At 33.0% G+C, this 20,186-nt stretch overlaps 1 protein-coding gene and 1 long non-coding RNA gene across 2 annotated transcripts in view; one reads left to right on the top strand and one right to left on the bottom strand.

The window, feature by feature from the left end:
* Positions 1 to 15,597, top strand: part of LOC118606424 — a 49,532-nt gene extending 33,935 nt beyond the window's left edge. The window contains exons 2-3 of the long non-coding RNA XR_004952379.1: positions 9,435 to 9,539; positions 15,334 to 15,597. This is a non-coding gene — a long non-coding RNA (uncharacterized LOC118606424). The remainder of the gene's footprint in view (positions 1 to 9,434; positions 9,540 to 15,333) is intronic.
* The window catches only part of FBXL17 (F-box and leucine rich repeat protein 17), a 444,087-nt gene that overhangs the window by 148,858 nt on the left and 275,043 nt on the right, over positions 1 to 20,186 (bottom strand). Inside the window, exon 7 of the mRNA XM_016137227.2 lies at positions 3,341 to 3,417. Coding sequence (XP_015992713.1) covers positions 3,341 to 3,417 — 77 coding nt within the window. The remainder of the gene's footprint in view (positions 1 to 3,340; positions 3,418 to 20,186) is intronic.

Here is a 20,186-nt window from a genome sequence, read left to right as displayed (position 1 = left end):
AGTATCCACTATGTCACCAGAATTAACACAGATGTTGCATATTCATTTTCACTACCTTTATGGTATTATCATGTGCTTAACAGATGACAAAACTAGGAGGATAAGTAATTTGCCCAAGGTCTCAAAGAGAAGGAGAGGCACGGCTAGAATTCTAACTTCATCTCTGACTCTTAAGTTTGATGTTTTTCCCCAAATACTGACTATAACAATATTTGTTCAGTGATAGAAGAGTGACAATATTAGACTTCTCTTCAGGGAGCAATTTCTCAAAACTGTATTTTCCATTTAGCTGTGCCTGAATTATTGATTTGTTTATAATTGCTATCCTTTACCATAAATATCTATGTTCAACTTGGGGAATAAGAAGACTATTAGAATGATAGTTTTCTTCATAGCAACTATATCATACACAAATTAAAATGAACATAACTTCGTAACAGCCTGGCCAGGTGTTGCTCAGTGCAATAATATCACATTTAACATCTGTGAGAATCTTAACAAAAATTACAAATGCTATGCCAGGCGAGCTGCTGTTTCTGAATTAATACATCTTGCAAAAAACTTCAAAAATCTCAGTATACTTTACTGAAAACATGTGCAAATATGTACCACGAAGAGAGAAGGAGAAGAGGAGACTAACTGGAATGTGAGTAGGGAGCAGAATTAGGGAATAGTCTCTTGAAGGATGGAATTCTCCTAGTATCAGGTGTACACCAAATTTGGCGATTTCTAAGTAGCCTCAATGATCAAAAAAGTTCTATAGAATATGTCTCTATTTATCCAGTTAAGGAAGAGAAAGGCATCTGTTTTTCCTTCTTAAAATTTATAATTAACATAGGGTAAGAGATTGCTGACAGCCTCTCCTAGCAGAGCAGTTACCTACAATAATATTCTGTTTCTCTGGTTACAATGAATAATCCTTTTTACTGTCTTTTTGACAAAAAAATTATTCATGTGTTATTGGTATGAAACTAGAAAAAAAGAGATGAGCTGAGCTAACTTTCAGTAATTTTTAAAGATTTTATAACCAAATAGCAATTATATTAAACTCTCATAAACTATTGCCCTTTTCCAATCATTCTCAACATTCTGAAGAACAGAACCAAGAGATGCACTGACACTTTCACCATGAACCCTGGGAATATCTAAAACCTCAGGATGAGACAAAGTGGGGCAGAGAGCTCGAAAACCGGAAGGTCTAACATATGAGGGAAATCATGATAGATTTCTTGTCATCACAGGGCGAAGTTCCCAAAACGCTAAATTCTGGTTCCCTCAACTGAATTACATCAGTTCTTCTCAACCTTGGTTTATGTTATGACTGAGGCAGGTTTTACAAAATCATTGCCTGGGCTCCACGTATTCGAAATTCTGATTCTCGAGTAAGACACAGGCTTCTATCTGTATGCCTGCGAAACTTCCCAGGTGATTCTAATGTGCAGAGAACCACAAGCCTAAACAATTCAGAGATACGAATAAATATAAACCATACTGGCAAGGTTTTAACATAGTTTTCACATCAACAGAAAAAAAATTCTAAAATCTCAAAATGCTGGAACATGAGACTATCACTAAACAGTAACAATAAACCATAGCAACAACAACAACAACAACAACAAAATATCTCTGAGACCTACGAAAATAAAAAAGGTAGAGGATTTTGTGTGAATCTTTCTTCTGTCCCCTTTCTGTAGGAAAGCAATAATTATTAGAAGTATACATTGTGCTAACTAAACTGGATGCCGAGTACACAAAGAAGCATGAAGTCAGACATCAATTCCCCATTTCACAAATGAGGAAACTGAGCCTCAGAGATGTGAAGAAACTTCTCGGTAAGGCCAAAAAACAAAGAGCAAAGATAGAACTTGACCCCGGGTCTGTCTCAAAGTGCAAAGCTTTTTCTCTTCTCCATATCTTCTGGAACATTTCATTGCACTGGCTAATTTAACAGGTACTGGAACACAGTGTAATTTCAGGAATATTTCCACTGCAGGACATTGAAGAGTTCATTCTAAGAAACTTAATCCATAGCTCTCCTGGCTATTAGCAATCTGAATTGGCAGAGAATAGGTAAAGGGAAGAAATATGAAATAAGACTGGGATAGGTGCGTAGAGGACTAATGTTAAGAGACCTTGAATGCCAAGTAAAAAGTTTTAAATGAATGTACTAGTTAATTAACAGATCTCTATGTACTGAGCACATGCCCTGTGTTGGACAGATAATGCGGAGATGGTGGAGATTTTAGAGTTACTGTGTCTAAACAAACTACAAGGAAAGAAAAACATATCAAAACACTCCTTTTACATGATATAATTAGGAAAAAACCAACAACTCAGAAACATTATGGATAAATTCACATAAGACACATTTATCATTCTCAAAAAATAAACTCTGAAAAGAAATTACGGTTATTTTTAAGCCAAATCTTTTTTAACGTTATTTTCTATTATTGCTTTAGTAGAGTTTTTTCAAAGGATGAATTTAGTAGCTGGTAAAATGCAAATCACCCACCGAGGGCAGATGGTCAGCATGACACTCTGGGACTGGAGTCATTTATTAGCATGTCAGAGTCAACAATAAAAACTTAATGTATTATTAGTTTCCCTAAGGTAGACAGCGTATTCTCAAATATAAATGAACAAATTAAAATATCAGAAGAGAGAAAAGGAAACCATTTCAGTCTCTCATAAAGCCAAATATCTGGCTAAAGTTCTACATTTAGATTAAATACACAAATTAATTTAAAAAAATATAAAACCGAAAAAGGAAAGGCTAGGTTATTTTTCTTTATTTCTTCAACAGAATGATTTTAAACTTTTCGTATTTTTATATAACGATTTGCTTTTATCCACCTTAAAGGATAATGAAATTTAAGATAATTAATACTTTTGCATAAAATGTATACTCTTTCCTTCCCATACATCTAAACATGGAAGCTTCCCTGGTTTAAGAATTTTGGCGTTTGGAATGTCAGCAGGAGCGCACTTAACATGACACTAAATTAAGCAAATCAACTCAATGTGATAATTTCTTTAGTTATATTTATTATATCAAATATTTAATCATCCTGATATAGCTTTTAGCCATACTCTCTAATCCTGTGTGTGTGTGTGTGTGTGTGCGCGTGTGTGTGTGTATGTATATGATTTTCCATGGAGTTAATTTTACTCTGGTTCTTAGCCTCATGATTTCTTAACTTTTTTGATTTTTGGTATGATCAGAGTTGGCACAGATAAAAAGTCTCTACGAGATATTGTTTTTGATTTCTTTTAAAAATCTTTCAAAGATTTTGTAACTTTTTATTCATGAAAAGGATTAGAGCAATAGCTCATTACATACCATAATCTGTGATTTTACAGGATACCAAATACAGCTCTTTCAGGTTTTGTCCTTCCTTTGCAATGACCTCCACACACCTGAAACACAAAAAAGTGGTGAGTTACACTAATGTGTTTCAAGTTAAATTAGCAAGAGTTTGGCCACGATTATCACAGGAAGAGGTCAGCATATGATGAATGCCACAGCTTTCTTCTTTCAACAAATCTCTTTCAAAGTGTTTCAGGAATAAGTATTATATTCCCTGGTCTAAATGGCTTTAATTAAATACATTTATGCCTGGTGCATCTTTTAAAACCAAAGCAATGAAAAAGGAGATATTCTTTTAATAGTAACGTTTCATTTGGTAGTAAAAGACTAGTAAATATATGCTATAAAATAATCATATGTCATTTATACAATAAAATAGTATAAAATAATTATAATAAAACTGGAGAATATAGATGGATGACCATTATAGGTGGATGGTAATATTACTGCTCATAGCTCAATTATTAATATGAGGTTTGATAACACTGAAACACGCATTTTTTGGCAAAATTTTATTTAACATAAAATACAAATGTTTTAAAAATCTATAACATATTGATTATAGAAGGAAAAATCTGCACACATAAGAACTTTAAAATCTTTTACTTTAAAATGTTTTATTCTTAATATTTTAAATGAATTATTGCATAGGGGCAGGATGTTTTAATAATATAGACAGAGATATGTAAGATTTATAGTCTTTTCTGGTTTAAGTTAAAAGGTTTTCGAATGGTGCACTCTGCTCTAATAGCCCTAGTGGAACATGTAGTGCAGAATTGAATGAACTTTAAAAATAATGATTAACAACACAGTCCCTTTTGTGGCTCAGTCCCTATAATATCAGAAAAACCTATACGGTCATAGTGACACATAGGCATATGCATCCTTCAGTGCAGTTCCTGTTTTAATCTTTATAAATAACGGTTAAGTAAAAGGGTAAAAGCAAAAAGAGTCATTAACCTTTTCTAGGAAGTAAAGATCAAGTAATTTGATACCTATGTGTATAATCCATCAAAAAATTACTGAGTATCCATCTCTGTCTTTCAGATATTTTATTTGCTGTCTGGCTTATTTGTAGGTATCTTCATAAAATGTCAAGATATTTTAAACAATTTTACTTCACATAATTCATTATTGAAGGTTAAGTCAGTTATAGAAAAAAGCATATTTTTCTTTTAAATTGTTTTTATGGAATATAGTTTTAATGAAATGATAAACATTTCAAAGTTCCTTGGAATAACTGAGTACACATTCATTTTTGGCTATTTAAAAAACATTAATGATAAAAATTGGTAAGGTCTTCCATGGGTACAAAACAAAACTTAAAACATTAACGCAATGTGATTATGATTGATACAGTTTATTATCAGGATAAATTTAAAAACCTAATTTCATGTCATTTGGCTTTGATGTAACTTTTGAATAAATTCATTAAAAAGGATAAAAGCAGAAATGAAACATGACAAGCAATGACCATTAGTTTTAACATGTGAAAACTCATTTTCACATGCTAAAGATAAAAATGAAATCCTAGATGATTACAAAATCTTAAATAGTTAAAAAATAAAGTCTGACTACTTTCTCTATCATATCAAAGATACACATCCACTGTCCTCCATCACCTACCGAAAAAGTTAGCAGATTCAATATTTTGTATGATCACAACAAAATTAAGTAAATTAGTACAGAAATGTTTATATCATTTATTTTGTTCTCATGCTCTTTTCAAATAGTTCAAAATGCCTGATTTTATATTTGATTATGAAAAAACTCTAAACAAATGTAATATCCTATTTGTGTTCCTGCCACTTGATTTTATATTAGATATGCTACAAGCCAATATGAACATTAAAGACACACAGAGCAGACTATAAACAGCAAATAATACAAATTGATTTTGCTGCACAAGCCAGATCAAATGCTATTTCATAGGCAACAAGAACCAGTATTCATATAAACAAGATAATAAATCACTGGATGAAAAGTGTCTTAAAACTGATGAAAGAACATGAACATCAAGTTTCCTCTCTATATGAGAGAGAAAAGTTATTGTTGATAGATATCACATATATATTTAGCTTACGCACGCAAGCGGCAATAGCCGAGAGATAACACATGATTAGAAGTAAGCAATAAGTATCTTTTAGACCAAAAACAAGAGAGAGAGAGAGAGAGAGAGAGAGAGAGAGAGAGAGAGAGAGAGAGAGAGAGAGAGAGAGAGAGAGAAATATAAGAGAAAAGCACTTTGCTTTTAAAAAGGATCACTTAGGATTTTTGCTGTGTTTGAAATTGAAAGCTCAGTTACATAGTTTTCCAAACACTTTTAATTACAGTGTACGAGGAGTTCTGCACAACATAACTTCGAATACAAATTCATGAAGAAAAAAAAAACTATTCCTTGGATGATTTATTTGTAGGAAATTTTGATTTTTTTTTTTTAATTTAAAGATCACATCACTTATAGATGTGATATTTGGAGAATCTCCAAGTTTTGTGATCTGGATTGAAACTCTTAATATAACATTAAAACACAAAATTGAGTGGTTTAGGTAAATAGTTAAAATAGCTATTGTTTTGAGTTAAAAATGGAAATTGTTTCCATTATTCTTTCACTGCAAATTGGTGGAAATGGAACCCCACATCGGTTCCCTGGCTGGTGCCTGCAGCCCTGTGATTAGTCTAGGTGTAGTTTCCCGGGCAGCCTGTGGTGATAGTAGGTTATGATGAGAGACCATGGATGGTGACTGTCCTTTCTTCTGGAAACTTTTAGACCCCAATCTATAATACATTCATGGGAATGTATTATAACACAATTCGAGTCTGTGGATCACATTTCTTCTAAATACTTCTATTCTCTTTTAAAAGACTCTTGGCTCTAGTCATGACCTTGAGTGTATTAACATGAGAGCATTTCCCAGTTCATTAAATAGGGTGTATGGAGGCAACAAACAAGGTAGTAAAGCTTAGTAATTATTTAAACTTAAAATGCTTTAAACTACACATATTAAATAAAGTTTTTAAAAGGGTATGTTTAAAACAGTCCTAATAAAGAAGAAATATTTGCAAAGTGATAATCTATCTGTAAGTGAGAAGAAAAGTGATAGAACCAAAGACCACATTTAAAACCTTTGCTTCTCCATCCCCTCTCCTATTCATGGATATCACATCAGAGAATATTCATTAGTCTCAGCGATAAGTTACAGGTTTGTCCCTAGGGGCAAGCAATGAGCTCCTAAATGCATAATCCAGAATTCAAGTTTTAACCATTCTACCCCCCCCCCCCACCCCACTGTCCCCACTACCCCTAAAGACAAACCTCAGAATACCATATGGCCACATTCTCTATGGGTTAGTACATTTAAAGATTTCCCAATTCATGCAATGACAACCTCAGGAATGATAAAGTTTGAGGAAAGAACTATATCCTTAAGGAGTATAACAATCTATATGATTAATTAATAGAAATTCATAATATTAATAACATGGCATAGTGGAAAAACTCAGAATAGCAAATACTGTTAAAGTAGTCCATGAACATCAAACACAAGGCTACTTCTAGTAATAAATAATAATAAACCATCTTTCGAGTTCTGGGAAATAAAGGGAGACATGTCCTAACAGGAGGAAATAAAGAATCAGAAGGACAAGCATTCTCGTCTCACCTTCATGGAGCCACAGAACCACCACCTACCTACCTTCTTTGGAGCCTCACATCATCATTCTCTAAAAATGAGGGCCTACATGAAAAATTTCTCCAAATCAAATGCCCTAGGTTAATTTAAATATATTTTAGCTTATTCTGAATTGCCTCCCTCGGATTATTTTCTTGCTTTTATGTTTTGGCAGGGTTCAGAAGAGAATTTTTAAGAAATTGCAACCATTGTAAATTCTTAAGTAACAGCTGTTGAGTACATATATATAAACTCCTTTAGAATACTGAAAAGGGCCAGAAAACCTGTTCCAAAGCATTCAGAATTATTTTTTATAATAATGTAATTTTATGCTCACTTGATTTTGATGATATTCTGAAATGTACCTGAAACATTTGATGAAATTTGAAAAGCAACACAAAGGTTGCTTTTTGTGAACTGCATAGGATTTTTTTTTTTTTTTTTTTTTTTTTTTTTGAGAAGAGAAGGCATTACATAGTTTCAGTGGAGGGAAAATCGGTCTCCTTAGCAATAGATTCCTAATCACCTGATTTATGTGAAGGGTAAAGGTTAATGAATTAAGCTGTGTAAGCTTCAAAACTATCAAAGGAATTCAAAAGAGCCTTGAATTATGGAAAACAATGGCCCATTCTACATACATACCAAATTTTATGTTTTTTGTCTCCTACTCAAAAGCAGGAACTTGGCATTAGTGACAATTGAAAAGAACTAATGAGGAAATATGACTACATTGCTTGCAGGAGGAGTGTCCTAGGAGACCTTGTTACTGTTTGTGATGTGCTTCAAGCCCAAAAGAAGCTAATTGGAGCTGCCAGACACTGGTTTGTAAATCTCACTTTAAAGGACAGGCTCAATCACCTTAGAGGTGTGAAAAGAAATGTCCCCATTAGAGATGCATTAGTATGTGGCTTGGTGAATTTCTAAATAAACTTTAGGATGTTCTTTCCTAAGTCAATTCTATATTTGAATAATAGATATATCTTCAAGCAAAAGAAAAATGCAACAAGACAAAACAACCCCACAGATTTAAAACAAAAAGTATAAAGAGTACTGCAAGTAATTGGCAAATAAGTGCAACAGGGAGCTAGGCATGTTTAAGGTTGAATAAATACATAAATCAAACCTTACAACTCCTGAAACACAAATACATCGTAAAAGTAATCTATTTGGGGATTTGAAAAATAGAGCTTCATTTTCATCATTTCTTAAAACTAAACAAGCTATACTATGTTATATTACCCTTAAGAAGTTCTCATGCACGTGCGCGCGCGCACACACACACACACACACACCAGGAATAAAAGGAATTTATAAAATCTAGAAAGTGCAACAAGAGAGCAAACTTGGTCCAGTTCTGTGCCACATAAGCTCATTCTGACTCATACATGGGTCATTCAAATGGTAGCCAAACTCACCAAAATAATTTGGCATCTTACAGAAAGAATAATATCTGACTTTTTCAAAGCCTCAAATTGAGTTTTACTGAAGAATAATCCAATCCCAGTGCAGCAAATGAATGGGCATGACTTACAGGTATACCCTGCTTTCAGAAAATACACTGTATAAAAGATTTCTATGTATAAGAGGTAAATTATCAAGTAAACATATATAGAATGAATCAATTCAAAAATCCAATAGTACATTTCTCCTTATTACATGTGAATATAGTTTCGTTTATGAGGATTCTAGTTAGATACTTTTCCTATTAATATACCTTAACCTTATAGAAATAGCATGCAATAGTTATTTTTAATCTTTCATTTAAACAACTACACATAATGACAAATGAAAAACTATTTTGGGAAAGTGACACATGACATCAAAGTGATGTATTGAGTGCTCTTTGTATTATGGTATACTTTCTTATAAATATTCTTCTATTCTATCCCATGAACAACACAGTACCAAATACATATTTAAATAAATTTCTCATGTAAACTTCCAAAGATATTCTCATAGAAAATCTCATAAGAGATGTTTGCTGCGAGAGAGTTAATTTATTTATTTTTTAAGGTTAACTTGAAATTAAAATGTTAAATCATTTCCTCGAAGCACGTTCTTAATATACCACAGGGGTTAGGAGTGACATGTAAAATGTCAACAGCTCCACCAGTTAACAACATTATCTTGGGACACTTATTAAGTTCTCACTTACCAAATGTTATTCTCTGGAAAGCCAATGTCTGATTGGTTAATCTAAGATTAATTTAGGTATTTGCTACTTATACAGTGGAGAACTGATGTCCATTTTGTAACAGAGAGATAGGGAAAGGTTACAAAATGAGAATAGTTGGTAAGGTTTTTTTTTTTTTAATGAGACATACCACAAAAAGTGGCCTATAAACTTAAATGCTACTGAAACTTAAAATTCTCTGTTTGTATCTTTGCCAACACAGGTGTCTCACCTTTGAGGGAGGCATGACAGATGTTATTTGCTGAATCTTTCTGGACCACCCTCTCCCTGAGCATCTTTAACCTTGGCTATGTTTCCTACCTGGAAAGTAAGTAGCAGTCAGGACTGAAACCTTTTTCATTAATATGACAGCAAAACAATATTTTCTAACATATTTAGGATGACCATCACAAACCAGTTCTCATGGAAATATTTTTTCTTCATCCTAATAGCAAAACATGTTCTAATTTAATTTGAATGTTTCTTAGAGTACTTTAAAAATGTTTTTCATACAGAATAAAGCCTGCAATAATTTTTAAATGAATATTTTCTTTAACCTACCAAGAAATAAGATGGATCAACTTTTTTCCAAAAGGGAAGAAGAAAGATGCAACTAACATTTTTGTGATAAACTTGGCTCTGGCTTTAATATTTCAGAAATATTTATCTAAAAGCCTTGTTTTTAATTTTAGCCATTTCCTTTCCTTTTAGGACAACTACACTAAACCATTATAAAACAACTTTACCTAACTTTTTCTGTGCATTCCTCAGAATACTAAAGGCAGAAAAACGATAAGCTTTTATTTATTTATTTAATTCAACAATGTTTTATTGAGTACAAACTATGTGTTAAAATGTTAAAAGATATAATCAAAAAGCCACATTATTATAAATGACGGGCACAATACTTATAACTTTGACAGATCAACTAGTATTTTTGTTGTTGTTGTTGTTGATATTAATGTTACTTAGGAGCAGAAAAATTAATGATACCTCGAAGCAGAGAAATCATATCACTATCTCCATATCTACTGAAAATCAATTGAAAATAGTTATATTTCAGGACCAAAGGAAATGCTAGACAATTATAGGCTAGACTTCCGAGTTTAGCAGTTTATTCATTCCTCAATAGGAAAAAAAATGTCCTTACTTTGAAATAAGAAAAGTCAAGAAATATTCTTCCTTTAAGCCTTTTGGGTTTCCATCAATTTACAGCCAATAACTCTGGGGGAATCTAGGCACCACTGTACAATGTTGATACAGTTAAGATTGGTGCTTTTTTATGGTATTTTGGCATATTTTAAGATAGAGGGCAGAAAATAAGATTTTGTTATCCTGCAAGTAACAAAAATTTACTATGTGGAAGCAAAAGCCTGGGCCCTTAAAAAAAGTCAGGCTGAGTTCTGGCAAAAAAGCTCGAACAACACCTCTTCCCCTCCACCCCGCCAATAATAAATCAGAACTTCCATGGTAAAGGTAGAAGTATTTCCAAAAGACTTTGCAGCTTCCAAACAGCTAAAATAAAATTTAGGTGACATATTACACATATAATTGACGATAATCTCCCTGCCCATCCCCATGCCCTTTATCTTAACTGCTTTAAGTATTGATAAGAACGTCTTGATTCAACAGACATCATGTATTTAAGTTCAACTTTAATTTAAAATGGCTAAGCATATTATTTTAGCAGAATACAAAGGCACACAAAAGATGAGATTTCAGGCATCATTCAGGAAAGAGTTAAGTACTTCCTTACCAGAGGACACCACAAGTTTCGGCTTTGTAGTGACTAATTGCCTCTTTAACCTCTCTACTCTGGGAGTTGGCCTATGCTTCAATATCAGTGTTGTGACAGAGCCAAAGACTGATGTTCAACACAGACCTCTCATGACCTGCGTAGCTAAGGAGTTAACTCAGACAAGATGCTGACAAAAGGTTTCCTTCTCGCTTGGGAAGGCACAGAATTTCTTTTTGGATAAGCCAAATTCTCAGAAGACTATGTATAAAACATGGTAGGTGAAGACAATTTATAAAAGTCAAAAGAAGGGTTTTACTTTAGCTAACAATTATATTCAACATCCCAATGTACTAACTCAAATAGAGAAAATGTTTTTAGTAACATATATACATATGTACGTATGTACATATATATATACACATATATACATATATATGGTTTATTTATTTTAAAACCCAATAAAGAGAGCACCTAATTTTATATCTTTGAAAGCTTATAACTAGATAGGTTGTAATAAGACACAAAGAAAGCACATCGGTAATCTCCATTCCAAGCCTTCATACTCAGGAAGCCTGTACTTAGTCATTAATTTTGTTTACACATTTAAAATCCCACTTATTAAATGTCCCTGTTCCTTCCTCATTCAGGAGATGTCAGAGGGGCCTGTGTCCTGATGTACGGCCAGGACCCTCACTCTGGAGTCAGACAACACAGCATCCAAACCTGCACTTTGTCATTAATTTTTAAGCTTAGTAACTTTCTGGCCTGATCAAAATCCAATAAGAAAATTTTTACAGGTGATTTTAAGTGGCAATTATATAAAATGAATTCATTCTGCAATTGGGACAATAGTAATGAAGTCTTGTTAGTTTCTAAAAAAAAAAGAAGGGATGAAGGAGTTCTAGATTAAAAAGGCGGAAAGGTATAGACAGTGGGAACAAAGTGACAAAATATTCATTCAGAAATGAGAAAGGGGAAAAAATCACATGGGCTTGATGAAGGCAGGGTCACTGCGTAAACTTGACCTTATTGATGCTTAGCTAGGCTGAACTCAGAACTCTTTGAGGCTTAAGGATCATCCCTGCTGAATTCATAAAACACACTTCCAAAGCCCCGGTTCTGCCACTGCTTTATTCCTATCTTCTGCCACGCCATTACATATTAATGTTCACATCAGAGGTAAAATAATTTTTGCTCTAACATTTACAGGAAAGAGAGGCAGCAGATAACATTTAGCTATTTTAGTATATTATGTTTACATACAGAGAGAACTTTTTTACTTTAAAAAAGTAACATTTTTACTTTTTCAAAAAAGAAAAAAACAGTCCACGTATTCTACAAATGAAAATAAGGGGCATTAACTAAGAATTCCCTAAAGAAAAGTTTGCAGTTTATATTGTTTAAAATCCCAAAGGAAGGATGATAGCTGATTTCAGTAATTTTTATTTATCTGAAGAATAGAAAAACAGAGTCCTCCCTATTTTCTGCTTAAATAATATTCAAGGTAATAAAATGAGATTTAGAAATTACAGGGAAAGTCTAGTGAAACTTACTTAGCTTTTCTGGCTACCAGTTTAATGATTTCTGACATTAAAAAGTCTATTTGTTTGAAAATATACTTCTAGAAGATTCTTTCTTAACTCTATTCATCAAAGTGAAGACTTAATTATCAATAATTTAATTTATATTCAAAAGAGTACACAGTATATACATGTGCATGCATGTATATACATTTATAAATATAATTCTTAACAATACATTTCCCCTTATTGATACTGTCATTAAATCAACAAAAAAATATAATTGTTGTAAATACACTTAGTAAAGAAATTTTAGCAATGCCAAAAATCACTAAACTACAGGTTGCTTTGTTTGGACTAGTCATTAGTCTATTCCCTATAAAGGGAAAACACATATCTTTCTTAGAGTGGTGGAAAGCGAATGAAGCCAGCTCAAAAGACTGATAGAAACCATGGGGGGTCAGCATTACCCATTTTCTCCTTGCAAAAGTTGCAAAAGCAAGACAGTAAGTAAGCATGGAGAGGAAAGAAGGCATATTTTGCTATTTGTTTCAGACCATGGGTACCTTGCAAACAACATCATGTCTGACAGCCCGAAGGAACAAGCAACACTCCCAACCCCAGTACTCAGCTTTATGTTATTTAAAAAGATAAATCAAAATGAACAGTACATCTCTGGCATATTTCTAAATGCTCTATCCTTGATTATTACTGCTCTGTCTACATAATCAACCAACCAGGTAGCAAAATGGAGTAATAGTATAATTATTTCTGCTCTACACAATAAATACTTCTCTCAAGTACCCACCTCAATAAAGGAATACATTCTGGTATTCTGAGAAAGAAGCAAGATTGAGAGTTGAGGAGGGGCAGTTTATTGTTTTCTAAAGTCAGTTTTGGAATAAAGAAGAGAACACAAATGTCAGGCATTTGAAAGGGATGTCAGGTAAATGTGCTTGGAGTCAATTGGCCTATTTTGTGCCTCTGTGGGTCCTGAGGGTGTCATGAGTTCTGCCCTGGTAATAGTAGAATTTTATAAAGAAAATAAAGTTACAGCACAAAGTCCTTTTGTGATCTTTTACTGAAGGGTAAATACATGGTCCTCATACACAAAACACTTAGGCCATTTGGCAAAATTTGGGGCTTTGGAAAAATAATGGCAATTCGATGTCATGTCATACTTTGAAAATGGTGAAAAATGCTTTCTAAAGGGTAATAGTATAAGCAAGTCAGTGAACAGAACATATACTCAGGGATGCATGAGAGGAATTAGTGGCTTGAATTAAGGTTGTACAAAGAATATTGTAAAGAGGAAAAAGAAAACAATCCATACAATATATAAGAACATGTATATGACATAATATGTTGTAATATATAATATACATATAATAGATATAAATATATTCGCATATTTTATATTTACTCAGGGGCCTAAATTTATTTTATATTCCGTCTATTCAACTATAAATGCATACAAAACTACAAGAGAAATATTTGAGAGAGGCAAGGACAGTGGAAAATACAGACAGGAAAAAAACAAAATTAGAGATATACTCACCCTGAAGCAATTTACATGATTCTGTCCTGAGAAGCTTCTACAAGTGGGATAAGGTTTTGGCATAAGCTTTCAAGATACCAAAGTAAAGAGGGAAGTATGACTAGAAAATTCATAATGTCAATGATTTATTTTTTAAATCCGATGTTCAAAAAAAGCTACAAAAAGACTAGATACACTTGAGGCATTTCTGGGGAAAGGCTGAAGTTTCAAGAAAACATCAAAAAATTCTGCATCATTTAGAAAATTTCTTCCTATTTCTTAATACCACTGTGGACTTAATCCATGAGAAACTGGCCTCTCAAAAAAGTTAAAAATTAAAAAGTATATTGCATATGATTAATAACATAATACAATAATAAAAGTGATAATACTTAACTATACCAGAATTTTATTAATTTTAATATTTCATGTACAAAATCAATCAGTTATGGATAATGTAACTATGTTTCAGATGCTCAGTCAAAGCTGTGTGTGTGTATGTGTGTGTGTGTGTGTGTGTGTGTGTGAGTGTGTGAGAGAGAGAGAGAGAGAGAGAGAGAGAGAGAGAGAGAGTGAGTGTGTGTGTGTGTGTGTGTGTGTGTGTGTGTGTGTCATTCCTGGGTAGGAAATATAATTCAACTTCTCTAAGTCTTTTACGTAAAATGGAAATTACAGTATCTACCTCCAAGGATTTTGTAAAGGTTACATTTCATGATGTTTGCAAAGCTGCTTTTCGTTATTCAACAAACATTTACTAACCTCTACTATGCCCCTAACTATATGGATACAAAGATGGATAAGACAAGTCTCTTCCCAAAGGGAATTCACAATCTTGTCAACTTTAACATTCTCCACACAAATAAGACAGGGTTATTTAGAATAGAACAGAATAGAATTTCCTAAAGTACATTTCTCAGAAAACTAGCACTTTGGGGCTTTAATAGTTGACATATGCAAGAAAGAAATGTATGGTCCAATAAGTTCACATTAAATCAAATCAAAATGTTTCTTAGTAAAAGAAAAAAGAAAAAGAATTAGTGTAAGGCACATAGGACGGCACCTGACACAAAGCAAGCAATTAAATATTAATTATTATTATTCAGGCTCTAGCACAAAACTTGGCACATTAAAAAAAAAAAAGCCTATAGCAGGCTAATCAATGAGCCCCAAAGATAACAGGTACTAATCCATTGATCCTATAAATATTACCTAATATGGAAAAAGGGACTTTGTAGATGTGATTATATTAAGGATTTTGTGATGGGGAGATTATCCTGGATTATTTGAGTGGGCCCTAAATACAATTAATTCCAAATGTACCTTACAGGAGGGGCAGAGAGAGATTTGGCTGGGACTGAGAGGAGGCAATATTACCCTACAGGCAAATACCTGAGTGATACAGCCAGAGTCAAGGATGATCCAGCCATCTGAAGCTGGAGAGAAGAGGAATGAATTCTTCCCTTGAGCCTCCAGAGGGATACTGAAACTTTGATTCTGGCCCAGTAAACTGATTTTGGATGTCTGGCCTCCACAACTATGGGATAATAAATATTTGTCGTTTTTAGCTACCAAGTTTACGGTAGCCACAGAAATACAGTGCTTAATAAATATATTTAAACTAATCACTGGATTATGCTTGTGGCACCAAAGAATATATTTATTAAGCACTGTATTTCTGTTATAGTAGCCACAGAAATACAGTGCTTAATAAATATATTTAAACTAATCACTGGATTATGCTTGTGGTACCAAAGAATATAATTTATAAGGGTAATGAACTCATTGCAATTAAGATGATGTAATTGAATAAGATAAAATTCAAAGTTGTGGAAAGGATAAGAAAGGAAACCCTTAAAAAATGCTTTCACATCTTCAGCTTAAATTAGACTAAATTCCAGAAAAGGTGTGTCTTCTAAACTTTTTAGAATAAACACTCATTTTCCTCCAGCATTATATTATAGAAATTTTCAAGCATACAAAAAAGTTGAAAGAATCGTTCAGTGAACACCCATTATTTATCATCTAGACTCTATAATTAGCATTTCCTGCATTTGCTTTATTTCAGATATATCCATCTACTTATCCAACCAGGTAACTATCCATCAATTTATCTTATTTTTTGATGCATTTCAAAGTAAGTGCAGACACCAGTACATTTCATTCCTAAACACTTTAGCATACACATCATTCAGTAGAGTTCAATGTGAGTAATGTTTTTGGTTGTTTTTTTTTTTTTTTTTTTTTTGGTAAGATTTACCTACTGTGGAGTGCAAAAATCTTAAATGCAATCAGTTTTGACAAATGCATGTATCTGTTTACCCTGAACCCCCATTAAGATCTAGATTCCTAGCATCCCACTAAGTTTTCTCAGGTCCCCTTTCAGTCAATGTTCATGTCCACTCACAAAGGCGGCTACTATTTGTGGATATTTATTATGTTGCTTAGTTTTGTCTATTTAAAAACTTCATAAAAATAGAATAACACAATATGTATTCTTTCATGTAAGACTTTTTTAAAACTCAGCATAAAGGTTTGAGATTCACCTATATTGTTTCCTATTTCAACAATTTTTCCTAATTGTACCTTTCAATTGGCAACAGGTATCCAATTAAATTCATATAACAGTTTTTGTATTCATTCTTTTATTGAAGGGCATGTGAAGTATTTGCATTTTGGGGGCAATTATGAATAATACCACTAGCAACATTCTTGTACAATCTTTCGGTAGACATATGCTTTCATTTCTCATAGGTATAAAACCTTAGGAGTGGAATTGCTGAGTCATATAGTATTAGTGGTATGTATGTAGTAGATGAATGATTAGTTTTAGAAGAAACTGCCAAATCCCTTTCCAAAGTTGTTATATCATTTTACATTCCCACCAACTCTTAACGGGAGTTATATTGCTTCACTTCCTCATCAGTGTTGATATTATCAGACTTTTTAGCCATATTGGTGGGTATGAAATGGAGGCAAGTTAAACAATAAAAAATTCAAAGATCCCATTACGATAATAATTCTACTCTTCTTATCTTTTAAGAAAAATATTCAATGACAAAAGAAAACTCAACCACTAATCAATATTTTAAATATATATATCTATATTTCTAGAATTTTAAAAATGCACATATATGAATGATAAAATTTATTTGCAATACAGACAATGCTTGATGCAGACTCCCTTTGGCAGTAGTGTTTTGGCCTAGATGCAACATTCCAACTGCTAGTTTTCTGGGATATCTTCATGGCTAATTCTGTTTCTCTTATCATCTTTATTCCAAGCAACCTCATTATCCAACAATAAATAGGTAACTTCAGGAAAAAGACCTCAGCCATTTCACATACCATTCAATATTACCTGTCGCCATCTACATTATCTCTCATGAGTTCCAACCTTACTCTCAGTTGGAAACCAATTTAAAATGAGCCCCAAACTATAATTTCCACTGTAAGCAAGAAGTTTTTCATTTAAAGTTTCTACCCTGAGTATTTGGTGAAAGACATTACATAATGTTATGACTTAAAAGAGAGATTGTTTATTATATCACCAAAAGCACTTTACAAAATGTGTTGCCAGACATTGGATTAGGATTCTGGCATTAGTCAGCAAATAGCAAAAGCTGGAAACCATAGACCTCTCGGTAGAGAGAGGTCCCTTCAATAGTGGGTTGGGGCAGGGGGGAAGGAATTTCCTTTCTTTACTATTTCTAATTATTTAAGTGAATCGCCCAATTTCAAGGAACATGCAGTCTACTGATTTTCATACCAAAATATACCAAAAAAAAATTAAAATCTTCACTGAAACATTCTGAAAATCATGAAAATTTTCAAATGAACATAAAGGTGTTTAATACTACTGAAGGGACAAAGTTCATGTTTTTGTCTGATAAACACAGAACAAAAAAGATGAAAGAAAATTTAACCTAACAGTTTATCTTGTTTCACTCCATTATAAATTTATGTCTCACATAAAATGATTCACCTATGACCTAGAGATGATTTGTGGTAAGCAACCTATGCCAGGTATTTAAAGAACTCTGTGAATGCGGCTTCCAAATAGGATCAAGGAAAGAAATAGCCACAAATTTTTTAAAGCATTCAATTAAGGCTCAAGGTATACCAAAGTTTATGATAAGCCACACTAAGACTGCCAAGCGCACTACAAGTTTCAGTATTTGAGAAATTCCACTTCATCTGAAAGACCTTGTCGATATGTAATATAAAAATACTTTGTAGATTTAATAACTTTAGTCATATTACTGCAAACTTCACATGATCATAGTCTGGTATTCAATGAGATAAAAAGATATTATATCTTTATTTCACAAATATGTAAAAATACAGGTAGAATTCTATGAGCCTCTGTATTATTTTTCATAGGATTAATATTTAAAAATGGAAACCACTGAGAAATAATGGCAAAATTATTAACTTATGAAAGTTCTTAGATGTCATTTTACACTTTTTATTCGTTTATGCCATATAATTGATAAAAAAAAAAAACATGCTACCTAACTCTTTTTAAAGTAAACTTTAAACACTGACTAGAATCAATGTTTATAAATACCAGTAAGAAAGAATAAGCGTATATTTATTGTAAAAATTAATACACAGCCCAAATCTATGACTTTGGAAATTTTTCTTAATAGCTAGCACAACAAATGTCTGACGTTAATTATAAAGAGACATTCAGAATTACTTGAGGGAAAAAGTTTTAATGGTCATTAGATTACATATTAACACAAATAAAGTAGGCTATATTTGTTATTGAGCCTGGCTTCTAACATCCATGCCCAGTCACCGTGAGTCTAATCTTCAGGCAAACACTTAATCCCTCTATGCACTGTAATCAAAATATATTGCTTAATCCAGGCCAGATTAAGGTGTGTAGAGGCCATGAAGTCCTGGAAAAAAATATGATTCTTCCTCATCTTCATAATAATAATTTTAAAATCTATTAAACTGTACAATTCATGAAAGGAAGGCCAAAGTCTAATTTTGTTTCAGATTGTATATGCTGTCCTTGCGGTGCTCATACACTAAGCATGTGCTTGGTCTGCTTAACAATGATCCAGCAGAATGCTTGATCTTGTAGCAGCTGACTGCTATTTCATTGGGAACATTCATTCTATCACTCTCTTATATGGACTGAGATGATTTTGACATTTTTTGTTGTTGTTCAAATTCCGTTCCCCTTCTTTTTCTTTCAATGTAGATTGAAACCCTAGACATTGACTTCTGGCCCATATTCTCTGTATAACTCTGGCTGACTTAGTCCACTTAGCACATTTATAACACAGATGGTTTCTCAAAACAGTAGACCTTTTATGTACTTACATGTTAACAGAGTCATAACAAATAGGCAGCCTGGACACATTTTGTGTGGCTGAGTCTGTGTTTTAAACAAACATAAGAATATAAATGCCTTTTGATGAGATGTGTGCTCTCCAATCGTAACAGTCTCCACCATTCCCTAATATTGCACTTGACCCACTTCACTCATTTACATTCTATGCCTGGCTTTTAACATCATTTAAGTTTGCAACCCCTGAAAATATCATGTTCAACACAACCACGCAGGTTTAAAACCCTTAATTCAGACCCACGCACTGGTCTCTTCTCAGACTCTTGCTCCTGACTCCTCGTGTTCCCTCCCTCTATTGTGACCACTCTATGAAGTATGTGTCATCATCCTTACCTGACTTACAATTCTGGCCTGACACAGGGCCCAAACTTTACTCATCTTTGATAAGATGATCAAGACATATTTGTTAAAGGAATGAGTGAAGAATTCACACATGCTGATAAGACAAGTCATGCCATTGTGTATGCTTAAAATTCTGAGTGAAAATAACAAAGGTATCACTTTTATTAAGGATATGTCAACAAAGTAGGACATTATTTTTAGGCACAAGAACTGGATTATTTGCAGTTAGAAAGAGAAATACCTAAGTAAAACTTGTCTAAGAAAAAGGATGAAGAGCATGTACTAAAAAAATATAGAGGGATTTAAAAGGAGAAAAACTTTATATGAAGACCTACAGAATAAAAAATATAAATAATAGGATTAGAATATATAAGAGAAACATAAAATGAGTCCTGCTGAATTTCTCTTATACACATATCTCCCACACCAGCTAAGTCAAACCTATGAGAATACACCACAATACTCATTCTTAT

Source organism: Rousettus aegyptiacus, unplaced genomic scaffold, assembly GCF_014176215.1.
Source record: "Rousettus aegyptiacus isolate mRouAeg1 unplaced genomic scaffold, mRouAeg1.p scaffold_m13_p_8, whole genome shotgun sequence".
Lineage (NCBI taxonomy): Eukaryota > Metazoa > Chordata > Mammalia > Chiroptera > Pteropodidae > Rousettus > Rousettus aegyptiacus.
This window is presented reverse-complemented; position numbering and strand designations above follow the sequence as displayed.